An 18,616-nucleotide genomic window follows, 5' to 3' on the forward strand; every position below is an offset into this window, starting at 1 on the left:
CTACCAATATACAAACACAGCTCTGGGTTTTATACTTGGTTTTATTCCTTTATTATGTTTTATTTAGATTTTCTGATCTCTGCTATTGCATAACCGTATTACATGACTCCATCATTATTTCACTGATTTCTGTTTGGTTATTGTTCCCTTTTATTGATGGCACTATATACTCTAAAATCTCTGTAGACCAGAGGGTGGCAGGATTTTTCTCTTTGGGTTCCAGACGTTCAACATTAGAAGCCAAACGTTTTTCTGGGGTGTCAAGATACTGTGGGGGGGAGAATTCAAATGTTATAGCACCCCCGGTCTCCCATTTAAAGTGACGGGAGAACGCAACGCGATATTCAAATGCCCCCAATTATTGCGCTGATCGCGCCAATTACACTCTGGTTTAGGCGCGCAAAGCCCCTAAACCTGACTAAAGTAATGGGCGCGAGTATGAAAAGACCCGTTTGGGTGCCCAACTAGGTCTCTTTACACCCATTTCAGCTCGCTACCCCCAGCTAAAATTACATTTTCACACCCGTTGGCATCAGCATTTGAAAAGCAACTGGCGAGTGCAGTCGCAGGGGGCATTTGAATTCGACCCATAGGCTACAAACATTTAAAAAAGTAAGATGGGTAATAAAACTGCTAGTCGCATTCCTTTTCTGAAGCTAATTAACTTATGTTAAATGGTAAGACATGTTTTCAGATTTGTACTGTTATGTGACTGAGCGTTGCTAACAGTGGCAGGTATCACTCACCAGAGGTCCATGCTTCACTGGGTATGCAGGCCATACTTGGCGTCTCCTGGTTGGAGAGGGTCTAGAATGCCAAATAGCCTCCTCTGTTAGGAAAGGAGGCGGAGCAGCACAGCATGCATTGTAAGAGAGTGACTGACTGTGCAGGTGACAATGACAACATCCTAGAGAGTTGAATACTTGTGGCTCTAGTGCCAAGGGTTCTCTTATGCCTCGTAGACTATAAGCAAATGTTAAGGTTGGTTTGTTTGCCCTTTTGCATGTTCTTGTCTGTTTCTGTACTAACTATACCTTGCAACACCCCTTTGCTATAACACAGCCTAACCGTGAAAATCGTGGGCTGTCAGGAGCATAGCACAGCAAGTGAAAATCAACAGTTAAGAAAATGCTAACTTAGGCTGCATGAAAAAGTTAGACTGAAATGACCCAAACTTTTTGTCATCAACTCATGTATCTTGTGCGCTCTGTCTGTGAGGGAGTTTTTAGTTAGTAAACCAATAACTGTGTAATGTAACCACCAATTACTTTTTTCTGTTCTTAAAGATGAATGAGATATTGAAAGGAAGGCATTTTGATGACATCAGGAGTAATACAACGGTAGCTCTGAAGGGCATTCCAAAATAGACTTGAAGGGTGTACTAGGCACTGGCATCTGTGCATAGTTACACACACACCACCTTTGTTTGGCAGCATCTGATCACTCTACATGAACATCAGTCATAACCCCCAGTTTACTAGTGGGCAGATGTGTTAACCTGGAGAAGGCATAAGGAAGTGATAAACCAGTGATAAGTGCAAGGTGATAAACGCACCAGCCAGTCAGCTCCAATATGCAAATTGACAGCTTGGAGCTGCCTGGCTGGTCCCTTTATCACTTCCTTATGCCTTTTTCAGGTTAATACATCTTCCCCTCTGTGTGGCTGGTGTTTTCACGCTGCTCAGACCCAAGAAATTGCATCCTCGGATGTAGCCACTGGCACCAGCACGCCCAGAATATGGGGCCAAAGCTCCCCTGTTTTCTGAGGTGCTGACTCTCGCCACCACATTCACACCTGCAAATGGCACTGTGGTTTAAGGGGCACGGCAACTGTCATCACAGACAGATCTGCACATGTGTAGTGCCATAAGGTTTGCTTACGTCTCTCAATACTTTTGTCCATTTGTGTCTCCACTCTATACCACTGTGTCAGTCCATGGACTCTGCATCAGTGATGTCTCATACTGATTGGACATCGAGAGCCAGCCGGGGGAGTGGAGAGCTGGACATTAAGGGGGTCATTCTGACCTGATCGCTCGCTGCAGTTCATCGCAGTGCAGCGATCAGGTCAGAATTGCGCATGTGCCGGCACATGGCTGACAGCCGATGGCTGTCGTTGCCTAGCGATCGCCTCTGCCTGATTGACATGCAGAGGTTGTCACTAGGTGGGAGGGTGCGGCACGGCGGCGTTCGGCTGCCGTTTTGTTTGCTCGGTCCGGCCAACGCAGGCGTGGCTGGGCCGTGCGGAGGACGAGCGGCTGCGTGACTTCACACGCAGCCGATGCGACCCGGGCAGCGACTACCAGCTACCGGCCAGCACGCAAAAGCTGCGCTGGCCGGGAGCTACTCCTGAAGTGCAAAAGCATTGCCACTGTGCGATGCTCTTGCACTTCTGCAACGTGGCAGAGACTGACATGCGGGAGCTGTCGTATTTGGCCCCATTTCCCACAGCAGCAGGTGGATCGGCGGGTTTTCCGCCGATCCACCTGCTTTCCGACAGCATTCCGACAAGTCTGGTTTCCTGACTTGTCTGAAAAAATGTGCCCCTATTGAATAGGTCGGAACCCCTTCCGACCTATTCCAGTTGGAAACTGCCGTCTTTCCGACAAGACGGCAGTTTCCGACTCTTATTGAATACAGCCCTAAATCGTAATACCTGCTGTGTTGATCTTTAGGTAACTTGCCTTTGTTTAATATGGGTGATATTTCTGTTTCGTATATATGTCACATGGTAAGATTTATATATTTGAACTATATACAGAGTGTGAATTTCACATAAAGTGGGGTTTTCTAGTACTACATAATCACGCTATAAAAATTGCACACTGAACTATTGCACAGGTTTGAATCTCGTACATAATTGGGAGCAGCTTCCAGCAAGTCTCATTTACACCAAAAAACCATTGCTGTGTATTGGCAATTGTAGGATAGGAATTCTTTGCATTTCCAGCACAGGTGGGTTAAATAGAAAGATAATTATCCACTGGACTGGCTGATACACGGCTATATTATGAGCTGTTCTTTTACCAATCCCATACAAATTACCATTGCTTTGAGATCTGCACAGCTCTCAGGACACAATCCTGTCTGAAATCAAAGCTCTGAGAACATCCTAGTCTCAGACTATATATGGGCCTTGGGTAAGTGGTTGTGTTATATTTATATCGCTGGCCTCTTGGAGTAGTTGCAGTCTCAGAACAAATGCTTTGGAAGCCGTCCAGCCATTAAGGCAGCTTTTTACAGCTCCATGGTATAAAATGTGATGCTTAATAGAGGAATACTGCACTAATTGGAGAGTGAAAAGTTTGTATGAGCCGAAATTTCGAAATTCATTGTTTTTCAGATTTTATTTTGATATGTCTCCTAGAGGATGAAACGCACAGCCACATTGTAGCATAGATTGCGATGATATTGTCCCACCGTAGGGTGTGAGCTGATTGCATCAAGTTAAAATCTGTTTCCGGGACCCACCACCTTGTTAGCCACGAAGTGACTGATGTTGTGGTGTGACATGAAGTTTACCTTAACCCTTTGGGGTGTATCCAATTAGCCCCGATGCGGTTTCGAACGGTTATCGCAATTAATTACCGATGGTCATTATTGCTGTATCCCATTGCAGGCTGTTTTCATCAGCCCAAAACGGACCCGCGTTTGAGTAAAAACACATGGGATCGGAGATCAGTCCCCAATCCCATATGTTATTGTGGCTCCGTCAGCCCACTTATTGTGGATTATGCGGATCGGGGGCAGGAACGTGCCACATCGGTGCTAATAGGATAGCACCCAGCGATACAATTACCTGCGGTATTGACTGTGGGTAATTGGATACCCTTCATAGTCTGTGGGTAAGAAGGGTTTGGGTGTAGAGATGGGAAAGGCCTTTATTACCTCACTATTTATTTACCTGAGTTGTTGATGTGTGGTTTTACAATACAATTATGGGCAGTACGGATGGTGTAATGGTTTAGCTTTACTGCCTCACAGCACTGAGGTCATGGGTTTGATTCCCACTATGGCCCTAACTGTGTGGAGTTTGTATATTCTCACCGTACTTGCAGGGTTTCCATCTGGGTGCTCCGGTTTCTTCCCACAGCCAAAAATATATACTGGTATGTTAATTTGGCTCCCAACAAGATTAACCCTAGCACGAATGTCTGCATGTACATGGGACAGGGAATATAGATTGTGAGCTCTACTGGGGCAGGGACGGATTTAAATGGCCAAATATTCTATGTAAATTGCAGCGTAATATGTGTGCGCTATGTAAATAACTGGCAATAAATAATAAGCTGAAGGTATATAGTAAACTCCCAAAGGGATACTGGAAATGTGAGGGGAGCAAGGAGGTGATAGATAGAAAAAAAAAACACACACACACACACACACACACACACACACACACACACACTCTCTCTCTAGTAAAATGTTTGATATTCCAAATTACTTTAAATTTCAGCAAGTAATTTGAGCAGCATTTAGTGAATCAGTGTAACTTATAGAGGCTGATTAAATTGTGGAGTGCTCCACCTGCTCCAATAGATGCTCATTAGCCGCGGCAGTCACATTTGTTCTCGTAGGCCCCGGAGGTGCAAGAAAAAATGTCTAAAAGTTCGTAGTTTGGGTGGCCAAACCCGGGCTTTGGGGACCCAATAAGGCTTTTTAGACCGGTTTAGCCACTTTGCACTGCTAAACCCGAAAGCAATGGGCATCTGATCATTGCAACAATTGAATATCTCTGATTGACGACTATTTTGCTAAAGACGCCCAGCAGGAGGGGCAAAAACAATGGACTTGGCCCCATAGTTACTTACAGAGTGTGTGTGTATTTGTTTATTTATTTATTTATAAATGTTTTGCTGTTCCAGCAGAATGTAATAGTGTAGGGTTACTCTGTTGTATATGTAACACAAAGGTAAGTCCCTATTTGAGATATGTGCCTGCACCTATATTGTACAATATGAAATGCTTTCTCAATATACATTTTAACTCCGACACCCTATACACTGATCATGTCCTCACAGAAAGCAAATGGTGAATGTCATGTTTTTTGGAATCCCCCAATATTTATTAGGCCTACTAGTGAAATGAATATGCAGTTTGGGAATTTAGGGGCATACATTAGTATAAGGAAGGAGATATCATTATATGATGTTTTCCAGTTCATGAATCTGCTGGTAGGTCAGCCGTGTCTCTTCAGTTGTTGAACTAAAGCACAGGATCCTTGCTGATCTCCTAAGCATTATGTACATTTGTTTGTTTATTGAAACTGCTGTGAATTGTAATGTGTAGTAAAATGTGAGATTCCCATTCGACTAAGGATTTCACTTTGTTTTGTTTTATTTTTTAGGATGTTGAAAAGGAAAGAGATCCTTTGTCGTACCTCAGTAAGGAAGAGACCAAAGAGAAGATCCAGCTTTACAATACAGCAGTCACTGACAAATTAAAGATGACACTGGTAAGTTGAATGAATCCTTATTCTTAAGGCCCGTACACACTGGTCGATATATCGTCCATTCTCTTGAACGGCCGATATATCGCTGGACTGTCGGCCAGTGTGTACGGCCGATACGTCTGTGAACTCCGTCGTTCACAGACGTATCGCGTCGGCCGCGCAGCACAGCCGACGGCCAATATATCTATTGATATACTGGCGCGTCGCTGTGTGTGTACAGGGCGGTCTGCCGACCGCCCGTACACATGCTGCGGCGGCCGGCGGGGATTGACAGCTGAACTGGGCGGGGGTGTATACACGCCCGCCCAGTTCATGACGTCGGTCCCCGACGGATCGGTCAGTGTGTATGCACAGCACACTGCCCGATCCGTCCATAGATATATCTGCAGATCAATTGAAATGCAGATATATCTATTAGTGTGTACCCACCTTTATGGTTTGGTCAATGATGCAACCTCCAATGGGGGAGGTACAGCTTTTACCTGGGTTGTAATACAGCCACAGCTTGATTGACTATTATTGACGCACTTGGCTAATTTCTTATAACTCCCCCTGTACATCTGCTAAACACAGAACTCAGTGCTTATCAATGCTCAGGAAGTTGCCATTCCGGTGTGCAGATAACTGATATATAACTGACCTGATTGATCTTTGCTTCTGCTAACCTAACAATGTATGTTGACTGTAAAGGAGACTTTGGTTTCTGGGGATTGTGAGGAGGACCCTAAAGATAACCTCATGCGGCTCTTTAGGCTGCCCAGATGAGGCTGTAGCACTATGTACGTAAAGGTTTCAGCAGTGAGTGACATTGGCACAGCCCCCCCACCCAAAAGTCTCAGTGCCCTAGGCTATAACCTAATGGTAGACCAGGCACTGATTACAGCGTGATCCAGCACAATTTCTTACTGCCTGTAGCTGTAGAAACACTTAAGTGCCTAATTCTCAAATGTCTGCAGTATTGGCCCAATTCAAGGTTGATTGCAAAAAACTAAATACTCTTCGAATGGGCAAAACCATGTGCACTGCAGGGGGAAGGGGGGGGGGGGGGGGGGGTAAATTTTTTCTGTGCAGGGTAAATACTGGCTGCTTTTATATTTACACAGCAATTTAGATTTCAGTTTGAACACAACCCACCCAAATCTAACTCGCTTCACATGTTATATCTGCCCCACCTGCAATGCCGATCGGAGGAAGATTTTGCTTTTGCGATTAACCTTGAATTAGGCCCTATATCCACCCGAAACCACCCATTTCTGGTAAGGTACCCTGCATGTACCATGGAGGGACCGCTACAGATATCTCGGATATCTGCCAGGTGCCTCTATTTCTGAAAGCAGAATTAGCCCCCATAGATTTCTATAGGGGCTGCTAGGCTTCGCAGTCGAGAGCTTGGCCCAGGCAGCGAATGCTATCGTCATATTGCGTTAGCTGCTGCATCCTATGGGCTACACTCTGCAGAAAATATCTGTAGGAACCCTCTCTGTTAATGGCCGCCGCACATGGTTGGTCAGTTGACCTCACATTCATGGTAGCACCATGTGATACCAATAGAGGAGTGTAAAAGGTGCCCCTTAATCTATAGTTGAGTAGCAAATGCCTTTTGACTTTTAATATCCTTATCTGTGTGCAACAAGTGGTAATTAGTCTACTGTATGGAGTTATTGGGGTATGACCCACTGTTAATGCATTAGTAATGGGGATATTTTCATGATTGTGATCTAGAGCAGCGTTTTCCCAACTGCAGCCCTCAGGAACCCCCTAACAGTGCATGTTTTCCAGATCTAGCTTGTGCACAGGTAAAGTCATTACCGGCTGACACACTTCAAAAGATCCACAGGTAGAACTAATTATTTCACTTGTTATACTGAGGAGATCTGGAAAACATACACTGTTCAGAGATCCATGAGGATTGGAGTTGGGAAACATGGATCTAGAGGTAATAGCAATATTCCGATAGTATAACTTTTCTTTAATTCACTGCAGGTGTTTGTGTTACGTTGAGAATTGTCTTTACCACTTGACTAACATCCATTGTTGTGGCATTATGTTTACTTGTAAGATGAGTAGTAAAAATAATTTGTTCTCCTGAACATGATTATTTGCAAGACACAATTTTTTGACTTTTAGAGGTAAATTTACTAAGATGGGAGTTCTATTTAAGACGGGATCAGATTCTACTTCTCATTTATCTAGCACCTTCTAGAACAGGCATTCCCAACCACGGTCCTCAGGGCACACCAACAGTGCAGGTTTTAGTGATATCCAGGCTGCAGCACAGATGGTTAAATCAAAATAACTGAGCTACTAATTAAGTCACCTGTGCTGAAGCCTGGATATCACTAAAACCTGCACTGTTGGTGTGCTTTGAGGACCGTGGTTGGGAATGCCTGTTCTAGAAGATAATACCTGGAATCTGATTGGTTGCTAAGGGCAACATCCCATCTTATATAGAACTCTCATTTTAGTAAGTTTTCCCCTAAATGCCTCTCATCGCCATAGGTATCAAATTTGAGCTGGCTTAAATTAAAATGATAAACTATTGCTTTTGCTATTTGTTTTTATTTTCTTATACCTTTTATCTTGAATTGTTTATATTTGGAATTAGGCGAATCTGATAAGAGAACAGTGTGATTATTGCCATGTGCTAGCTCACAGTAGAAAGATAGTTTAAAAACATGCGCAAATTGATTCACAAGTGCAGCTAAAAATTATATCTCAAAGTGTACATCCCTTTACACTTAAAACACACAAGTTGAGGGAAAGAGAGAGATACAAACTTAAAGCGCTCCTATAAAAATCCAAGTTTACAAACACACACCCAGTGGGTAATTAAAATCAATTGGTCACATACACTGGTGTTTCAAGAGATGAATAGGAATCCAACGTTGGTTATAGGCAGGTAGATCTAATTCTCATATAAAATGTAAGACAAAGAAAAAGTGCAATAGTGCGATTATCCTTTTAAAAGTGCATGGATTTATTTTAATATTGCACTTACACCAAGCAGATGAGATCAGTAGCATATAAAATAAATCCTCGTTGGCAGTACAGCAGCAAAGGACTGAACGATAACAGTCCTTATAATATCCAGTGCTGATATCAAACAGATGCAGCTAGATATCAAATAGATTAAATAAAAGCATATAGATAAATCCCCAATGAAAGGTACAGCCACAGGAAGCAAGGTCTGGAAGGGGCCAGATAGATAAAGCACCCAAGGATGATGGCTCCGGAAACCAGGATCCAACACAGTCCCTCAGCGTCCAGTGCAGATGGTAAGACTCAAAGGGGTCACAATTCAAGCGGGAGAGTACACACTTAACGCGTTTCAAACTTTCATAGTTCTTCTTCAGAAGCGTACGCTTCCTGTGGCTGTACCTTTCATTGGGGATTTATCTATATGCTTTTATTTCGTCTATTTGATGGGGTGGTCTTCTGTATGCCGAATGTCGGGATCCCGGGGCACAGTATACCGGCGCCGGAATTCCGACACCCGGCACACCGACAACTATTCTCCCTCGTGGGGGTCCACGACCCCCCTGGAGGGAGAATAAAATAGTGTGGCGCGCCACCTGGCCGCAGCGTGGCGAGCGCAGCGAGCCCGCACGGGGCTCCTTTGCGCTCGCCACGCTGTCGGTATGCCGGCGGTCGGGCTCCCGGCGCCGGTATGCTGGTCGCCGGGAGCCCGAGCGCCGGCATACCGTACGACACCCATTTGATGTCTAGCTGCATCTGTTTGATATCAGCACTGGATATTATAAGGACTGTTATCGTTCAGTCCTTTGCTGCTGTACTGCCAACGAGGATTTATTTTATATGCTACTGATCTCATCTGCTTGGTGTAAGTGCAATATTAAAATAAATCCATGCACTTTTAAAAGGATAATCGCACTATTGCACTTTTTCTTTGTCTTACATTTATATGAGAATTAGATCTACCTGCCTATAACCAACGTTGGATTCCTATTCATCTCTTGAAACACCAGTGTATGTGACCAATTGATTTTAATTACCCACTGGGTGTTTGTTTGTAAACTTGGGTTTTTATAGGAGCGCTTTAAGTTTGTATGTGCTAGCTCACAGCATAAATTTCTAAATGTATAAATTAATACAGAAAGTCTAGAAAAATAGATTTCTTTTTGACAATATTGAGTATAATTGTAAAATGGTAAAAAAAAATAACTAAATGCAAAGTTAAGTACTTCAAAATATTAATATAAAATATAACATCATTTTTTAATAATAATTACATTAACATTATAGAATAAGGTTACACAAAACCCACTGCTGTTCCAAACTATGCCTTCAGTAAAAATGTGATACATATGAAATGTATTGCACTTCTATTTATTTATATGATTCTCTAACTGTTCTGTGTTAGTGCAAATGCAGACAAATAAAGCTACAAAAAAAGTGCAATAAAACATGATACATCTGACAAAATAATGTGCTAATAACAAAAAGGCGTTTAACCGCAAAAATTGCTGTGGGTTTTGGCCTGCATTTGTTCAGAATGCATTTGACTGATGCCATTTCAAGAATGCATTTAAGCGCACTACACACTGGGCGACGGCAGCAATTTGGACGATGAACGATCTGAATGATGACAGTTATCAGCCAAATTGCTTTGCATTGAAAAACGCCAGGAAACCAACGATGAATGATCGCGGGGCCGCGCATCTAACATCGTTGGTGCCTACACACTATACCATATGAACGATATATTGTTCATTTCTGAGCTATATTGTTCACATTGCCCGTCACCGTCGCCCAGTGTGTAGGGCACAGTAATGTGTACCTCCTCTGTAGCAACCTGCGCAGGTCTCCCCAGATGGTTACCTAGGATAGTTCTACCCATAAGGAGTTTATCATACTACACACGGCTCAGTTTTGCCATATATCTCACCTCCAACAGTGTAACCTTTGTACTGTGCCCAACATGGCTGCTTCATTTGGGACACTTGTAGATGGGATGAAAAATACATGGTCCTGACAGTTTTAGGACCCTGCTCTGAGCGTTAGTACGCTGTAATCACCCTATTTTGTGTTCTCTCCTCTAGGGGCAGACTATTCCACCCAGGGTAATCCTACGCAGTGCACCCAAGACGGCTGCCTCACCTGGTACCTTTTGAGGGTGGAATACACAACCTGTGGAAGCTCTTACTTAAAATACCTATACCAACCTTACATTATGCTTACTGTGCACTCTAGGTTTTCTTTTTTATGTCTGTGTAACTTGTCTATTGCTGGATTACTTAAATCTTCTGTACCATGTGCATTGTTTTTGATGTCTATAAAGCACATTGAGTCCTGTTGGAGATAGAGCTCTATATAAATAGTAGTTGTTGTTGTTGTTATTATTATTTGATACATATGCCCATAATAATAATAATAATAATAATAATAAAAAATAAGGGCATATGCATCAATAAATAATAATAGTATTATTATTATTATTATTATTGTTGTTGTTACGATTACTACTACTATTACTATTTCTTCCTCCACCACCATTCACTAGCAGAATACACTAAATATAAAGCAAATAGTTATACATGTTTCGGTCCTACTGTGCTTTCTATTCCGAGGAGGAGGAGTTGTTGTTGTTGTTGTTGTTGTTATTATTATTTGATACATATGCACATAATAATAATAACAATAATAATAAAAAATAAGGGCATATGTATCAATAAATAATATTATTATTATTGTTACTATTACTATTTCTTCCTCCACCATTATTCACTAGCAGAATACACTAAATATAAGCAAATAGTTATACATGTGTCGGTCCTACTGTGCTTTCTATTCTGAGGAGTTGTTGTTGTTGTTGTTGTTGTTGTTGTTGTTATACAGGTTGAGTATCCCTTATCCAAAATGCTTGGGACCAGAAGTATTTTGGATATTGGATTTTTCCGTATTTTGGAATAATTGCATACCATAATGGGATATTATGGGGATGGGACCCAAGTCTAAGCACAGAATGCATTTATGTTTCATATACACCTTATACACACAGCCTGAAGGTCATTTAATACAATATGTTTCATAACTTTATGTATAAACAAAGTTTGTGTTCATTGAGCCATCAGAAAACACATGTTTCACTATCTGTCTCACTTAAAAAATAAAAATTTCGGAATATTTGGATATGGGATACTCCATCTGTAATCATAACAGATTAAATACAGATCCAGCCAATACTAGCCTGTGCCCTGGTGGCGGCATGGAAAGTACCTTTTTAAATTTGTTAATTTTGTTTTTTTAAGGAAGGGATGGTAAGATAGGAATTAATTCATATTTATGTCTGTACAGAGATAATTTTGTGCCTTTTTAAATATGGCAACCTTATCCAGGGTGGTGGCATAATAAGACAGCACAGTACTACTTTATTGTAATTAGACTGACCTTGTAGTGCACATGACTCTGCTAGATTACTCTAGTGTTTGGATGGTAAAACTGAATAGAGCATAAAACTGCTGGGAAGTGGTATACAAGATTCAGTCCTATGGCTCTCATGTGTTAGGGCTATAGCCATAAATACATTTTGTATATTCATTCTATAAATCCCCAGGTATCAATCCATAGGGGAGATTTATCAAATCTTGGTGGAGATAAAGTGGAGAAGTTGTTCAAAGCAACCAGTCAGATGCTAACGGTCATTTTTCTAGCAACATCTGTAAAAATACAGTTAGGAACTGAATGGTTGGTACTTTATCTCTCCAAGATTTGATAAATCTCCCCCATATTTGTTAAATGTATAGTTGTGCACCATATTATAGACCTCCAACAGTTTTTTGTTGTCTTGGTGTGTGCTGGCTGGAAGTTGCACTGTGTGATACTGCCACAATGTCTATGGTGACAGAGATGCATTCCTCACATTGTACTAAAACAAAATAGCACACATGGCAATCAGAGCCGCGTGTCTGTCCACACTTCAGACGTGAGACTGTTTTATCCCTGAAATGTGACAGCGTTATAAAGCGCAGCTTCCGGCAGACTTTCAGAGTGAGCCGATGCTCTGACATGTACAGAGTAATTCTGTTTTACAGTTAATGTTCCTCTGTCAATAACATACCCATAATCCGTTCTTAGGTTTTGTCCTGCTTTGGCTTTACTCTTAGTTCTAGCAAATTGTTGTACTAAAGAGGCAGATTTCAGTATTTCTTATATTCTATTGTAAACGTTTTACAGAATTCAAATGGGATCTATACAGGCTTTATCAAAGTACAGATGGAACTGAGACGACCAATTACTGTACGGACGCAAACAAATGCACACAGCCATGCCAACAGTAATGGGAATGATACTGCCTTCTACATGCCTAAGGGCAGCATAAATATTCTGCACATCAGCAGCATCAACACTGTGCGTGAAGTCATTGAGGCCTTGTTGAAAAAGTTCTTGGTTGCTGACAATCCTGCCAAGTTTGCACTTTATAAGCGCTGTCAGAAGGAAGATCAAGGTTGGTACCCCACAAAATGTAACCGAGAACATGGCGTATGGAAGTATGGTATATTTGCTTCGTTTGGTGTGATCGATACGTGGAAGCATCACTAATAGCAACATTTGTAAAACAACTGATTTATTACCTCTGCCTAAAGAGAGAAATAATGAAAACGCTGGCAAATATATTGTTTCTGTACATGGCACATATACTTGCAGATCTGTAGAGGGGTTAGTGGTGGGAAGCTTAATGCTGAGGAAGTTCTTTTACAGTTTGATGTTAGGGAATAAGCCAGTAATGCGGTTATTGTCATTAGTAATTACCCTAGCCTGTTTCTTCCTGAGAGAATGTACCTTGGAGAACTGATGCTATAATAACCTGTCACTATCTATATAAAGTGCTGCCCCTGTCCTGTTCAGTGAGCCAGCTGTACAGTGTTCTAAATATGGCACGTACCCTCGGCTGCGTCACATATCCAGTGTCATGGATTTGATCATAGCACACACACTTGCTTTTTGTAGTATTCTGTTCCAGGTTGCTGATGTTGGCAAGATGACTCCTGAACCATAGTGGTTAAAGCTCCAAAGCACAGAACTTGGCCGCTTCACTTGGCCAGGACTGTTGAAGCTCTAATGGTTTTCTATTGTTTTTTCATTAAATCTATATAAATACGACATTTCTGTTTCAAATTCTGCAATTCCGCTAAGAAGCTGCTGATAGATCCCAGCTGACAATGGATGTAGATTTGTTTCTCCTTCATCCACTAGGGGCCACTGGAGCGTAGTTACAATGGGGAAATAGTAGGCAGTAATTGGGAGCTGGCACTTTAAAATTCTCACACTGTGGCTAGCTCCTCCCCTACTATCTCCCCTCCAAGCCAGTCTTAGTTTAGTGCCCGAGGTAGCTGGTTCACTTGGGTTTAGCTGAAGAATTTTTTATTTTTTCTTTATTATTTTATTTTTCTTTCACACACTCACAGACTGGCAGCTCTGCCACTGCCAGTCTGCACCGCGGGAGCTGCCGGCGGGGTCCCATCGCAGCTGCATGCGGCTCGGGATGGGCCCCGGCTGAGGGAGACACTGAGCTCTCCTGAGTTGGCCGGACACCGCTGCGTGCGGCGCGTGTCGGGGCCACTCCATCCAGCAGAAGATTCCGGCAGCATGGCAGCGGTGAGTATCAAAAATGGCCGGACACCGCTGCGTGCGGCGCGTGTCGGGGCCGCTGGGTCGAAACGCCTGACGGAAGGAAGCGGTGAGAACAATCTCCCCCCCTCCCCCTCCAGACTGATGTATGTTTTTACATTTTTCAGTTTCAGTGTTTTAATACATGGATGGACAGGCTCCCCTATACTCTCCAGTCAGACAGGCTGGAGTGCATAAAAGGCTTACTAATTTGAAATTGGCGCCATTATGTGGGGGGCGGAGCTTCAGCCCGCTCTGTAAGTGGGCTCAGCGCTCTTCACTCCCCGGCTGCAGCATACAGGCAGCCGGGTGATACATTTACATATATCATATATCTGTGTAATAATTAGCATAGCTCTCATGGCAGAGTGGTAACACCTATGGTTACGATGCCCACGAGCTAGGGTTCGATTCCAGCAAAGGACACACTCTCCCCGGCCGCAGCATACACACTTACAGGCAGCCGGATGATAGTGCGGTTTTAATTTGAAAGTGACCGGAGCAGGGGGGCGGAGCTAACTCCCGCTCCGTTCGGCGGGCTCAGGCTTTCCGCTCCCTGGCCGCACATCGCTCCCCGGCCGCAGCATACAGGCGGCCGGGGGATGCATGGGCGCTTTCCGCTTACTATACAGCGGATTTGAATTTGGCGCCGAAGCGGAGGGGGCGGAGCTAACTCTCGCTCTGTACGGCGGGCTTTCTCCGCTACCCAGGCGCTGCAGCATGACGAGACGCCGCTCCACAGTCCCCCGCTCCCCGGGCCACTGAAAGCTCCTTTCCTCTCCTGGCTGTGCAGGGAGGATTATTTACATGTATAAGGTATGAGGGGGGAAGGGGGGTGAAGCTTATTCCCCCCGGTGGAGGCTCCCAGCTCTCATTGTTTCTAGGCAACACACCTGTCTCTGGAGTTTGTAGCTTTTCTGTGCAGTGTGCTGCAGAAATATTGTTACATCTTGCTTTGGCTACATTCCTCCTGCAGGGGAGTCCTCTGCCCCATTTCAGACATTTAGATCAGGGAATCTGCTCTATTACAGGAGCTGGGACTCAGCTCATTGATAATTAAAAATCTACTGTGCAGTATTTCTTTACCCTACAAAAGTTACTAATGCTATTTGTAATTGGGGAATGTGTGTAAGACATCAGACAAATAGCGCTGTGGCTCAGTACGCTAGTAGTGGGTATCTGAACAGGGGTTTGAATCCAAACAAAACTTTAAGGGGAGCTCCTATAGCCTAGGGCTAAGACTCCTGTCCCACAGCGCAGCGTTACTGGTTCAGGTCTCCGCTGCTCCAGAAAGTTTATTTGAATCGTGTCGGTCACTACACATTATAGCGCAGACCTTACATAGGGCTGTGTTTATTTAACTGACCTTTTCTCCTTTCGTTTGTCTCACCTGGGATAGTCAAAGAATTCCCTCTTAGGTGTGAAGTATGCGGTGGAGCCATCTGCAGAGCCCTCCACGCACCTGCAGGACACTCCTGTTTGAACAGCTCAGATTATACAGGTAATGTCACTGGTAACCAGAGACCTTGTACGTCATTTCACCTCTCCAGGTTTCTAAAGGAACCTTGCTAACCTTCCATGTTACAATACTGATGATGTCTGTTTTCTGTGGAGTCTAAACCTGTGTCTCAGAATATCCAGGTGCATTATACAGCAGTTCGTCTGAGACTGCAGGTAAAGGAGGCGGACACGTCAAGTCCATCAGGGTTCGACGCCGATGACGAAATGACAGCGACTGGTCCAGTTTCGGATGAGCTGGGCAGGCTCCGGTAGACGGCCGGCAGACACCCGAATACACAATTTCAGGTATCAAACAATGTTTGTTTTCCTATCCTTTCCCCGCAGACGGCAGGAAAGGGTATCAGAACCTCTCCAGGGTATACCCCTCGATGTATCGCCGGTCCAACAAGCTGCCGTTTTCCTGAGGCAACCTTGCTCAGGGATCCATCGAAGACATATACGGCAGCAGGGTTCTACCTTGTCCGGAGCAGGTAGGTTGTGGAACAATTGTCCTCTAGGTTACAGGATGTTTCGCATCCGGATCAATTGATACTTTGGTACGGATCAGAATCACGATTCTGCTTTATGTTCTTTGGAGGTCTCCACGTCTGCAGTCTCGGAACCTGCATTTTCGCTTTGGGCTGTCTTAACCCGACGACCTCTGGGGCTGCGACAGTGACAGGTGAACATGAAATCCTACGGGGCAGATGGTTCAGGGGAAGGAACTTTCTGCAGGATTTCTTGAACCATTGGAGGTAAGTCCACTTTGCTTTCTCCTACTTCTGCCCTAGCTCCAAGACAGACCTTTACCGGTCTTTCCTTTAGATTTTTACCGTGCCCTTTCAGGCTTCCGATTCCACACGGGCGATATCTCTGTCGCCAGGGGATCTCAGAAGAAAAAAAAAAAAGCTGAAGCAGAGGTTCAGCATCCTCGGTCCAGTCTGATTTTACATCATCCTATACACACACTAAAGGTCAGACTTTCCTACCACCTGGAGGGTCCCAGGGTAGGCGCAGGTCGGTGGAAGAAGGCTTGGGCGGTTACAGACTAGATTTGGGAGTACAACCGTCTCGGGAGTCCCTCGGCAGGGGTCGACCGATTTACGATGACAAGAGAGTCATAATGCAGGCGGCGCTCCATATGCTTCTAACCGCAAAGGGTGTTGATCACTGTTTTTTACATATCATTTGAATCGGGACAGTTCTCAGGCCTTTGTTTTCTTTTCACGTTCCGAAGCCAGTTGGCTCGGCCAGGCCTATTCTCGCCTTAGAATCCTTTCAGTCTGTGATTGCTAGTTGAACAAGAAAGGGAGTTTTACGCGTCCCTTGTCTTCAGGGATGCCTGTTTACTGATTTCCGTTGGGTTGCCTCATCGGGCTTTACTCAGTCGCATTACAGGATTCTCATTTTCACTGTAAGTCCTTTTCTTTCGGTCTCTCTTCCGCTCCCACAGGGTTCAGGAAGATCACAGAATAACTCTTTTTCAAGGGGTTGACGTTGGTTCCCTAATGGGACAATCTACTGCTACTATCCCACTCTGTACATTACGTGGCTTCTGAAGATCCGATTTATGCTCCTCATAAACGTTTTCTCAACAGGGTCCGTCGGAGGATTTTTCCTTCCTCGGTACCAGGTACTCTATTTCTTCAGTCAAGCTGCGACGCAATGAGTGGTCGCCTACATTCCCCTCTGAGCGGGGGACAACAATCTTCTTTCCAGATCAGGCCACCAGGTCAGACTCCTGGGTGAGGGAACATTCCCCGGGGTTTTGTCAGCTGGTCTGCTGTGGGCGGAGATTTCGAATCGACCTCAGGGCGTTCTGACTGACTCTTTAACCCTTTACTACTCACCGACGTGAGCTCTGGTGGCAGTAGCCGAGGATGCCCTCAGGGCTCCTGGGAGTTTCTGGTTATTCTATCCTGCCTCCTTTTCTATTTCTACCTCACTTTCGGTAACACAGGAGGAGAATATGCGTGCTAGTCCTCTCGGTGGCTCTGGTTGGGCCACCCATGACTTGAAGATACGGCTACAACTGTTGTCGGTAGAGGAGCCTTGGCTCCTACCTCGACTGGACGGTCTACTTCAACAGGGTCCTTTTCTTTGTTCAATCTTACACTGGTTTCATTTAACCGTGTGACTGTTCACGAGCCCTCAGAAGGGAGGAGTTCCCTAGTTCGGTTAGGCCTACTAGGCCCCGATTTCAGAAGTCTGTTACCTCTTCTCGCTTTTGCCACTTTTGGAAAGCTGTATGGGACATAATAAGGATAAAAGGGGGTTTTCCCCTTCTTTCAGTTACCATTCAGCCGTAATCTTTGGTTTCTCTGGGAGGTTTTGCTCCGCTGCGCTTCAAACTACATTGACCTGAATTTTCGGTCCCTGACTTTTTTCGGTTTTCTTCCAAAAGAAATTAGCCTGGCGCTCGTAAGTTCGGGCTCTTTCAGGGAGTACTCTATTAGCAACTCCCCCGGCTGAGCTTCGGCCTTAGCGGTCGTTTCTCCCAAAGGGCATGTCCGTTTTTCATATAAATCTGACACTAGTGTTTTTCAGTCCTCTTTGACTGTTGTCAGGGCTCGCTGACTTTCTCTACAGAGGTCTTAGGCTATTCGACGAAGGGTTTTTTCTTCTTTATTCTGTACGATGCTCCCATACTAAATAGCCAGGGTCCCAGCATATGCTGGGCTGTTGGATACAGTCTTCTTGGCGGTTGCTCGGGAGCCTCCGTTTTCCATTTCAGCGCACTTTACGTGCGTGGTGGGACCTTCGTGGGCAGCTGCCCATGGGGTCTCCATGAATACTTTGTCGCGCGGCTACTTGGTCAGACCGACATTCGTTTTGTCAAATTCTACAAGTTTGACACTTTTGCGGCCTCTGCATCTCACTTTGGCCGAGCGGTTTTACAGGACTCTCAGCGCTCTCCCACCCGTTTTGGGAGCTCTGGGACGTCCCCATTGTAACTACGCTCCAGTGGCCCCTAGTGGATGAAGGAGAAATCAGGATTTTGGTACTTACCGATAAATCCCTTTCTCCGATTCCACA

General features: G+C 44.4%; 1 protein-coding gene across 3 annotated transcripts in view; it reads left to right on the plus strand.

Annotated features, from left to right (window-relative positions):
• The window catches only part of RASSF3 (Ras association domain family member 3), a 437,534-nt gene that overhangs the window by 414,246 nt on the left and 4,672 nt on the right, over nt 1-18,616 (plus strand). For all 3 annotated transcript variants that reach the window (XM_063927543.1, XM_063927544.1, XM_063927545.1), the window contains 2 exons: nt 5,348-5,455; nt 12,647-12,917. In XM_063927543.1, coding sequence (XP_063783613.1) covers nt 5,348-5,455; nt 12,647-12,917 — 379 coding nt within the window. The remainder of the gene's footprint in view (nt 1-5,347; nt 5,456-12,646; nt 12,918-18,616) is intronic.

This window comes from Pseudophryne corroboree, chromosome 6 (assembly GCF_028390025.1).
Source record: "Pseudophryne corroboree isolate aPseCor3 chromosome 6, aPseCor3.hap2, whole genome shotgun sequence".
Taxonomy (NCBI): domain Eukaryota; kingdom Metazoa; phylum Chordata; class Amphibia; order Anura; family Myobatrachidae; genus Pseudophryne; species Pseudophryne corroboree.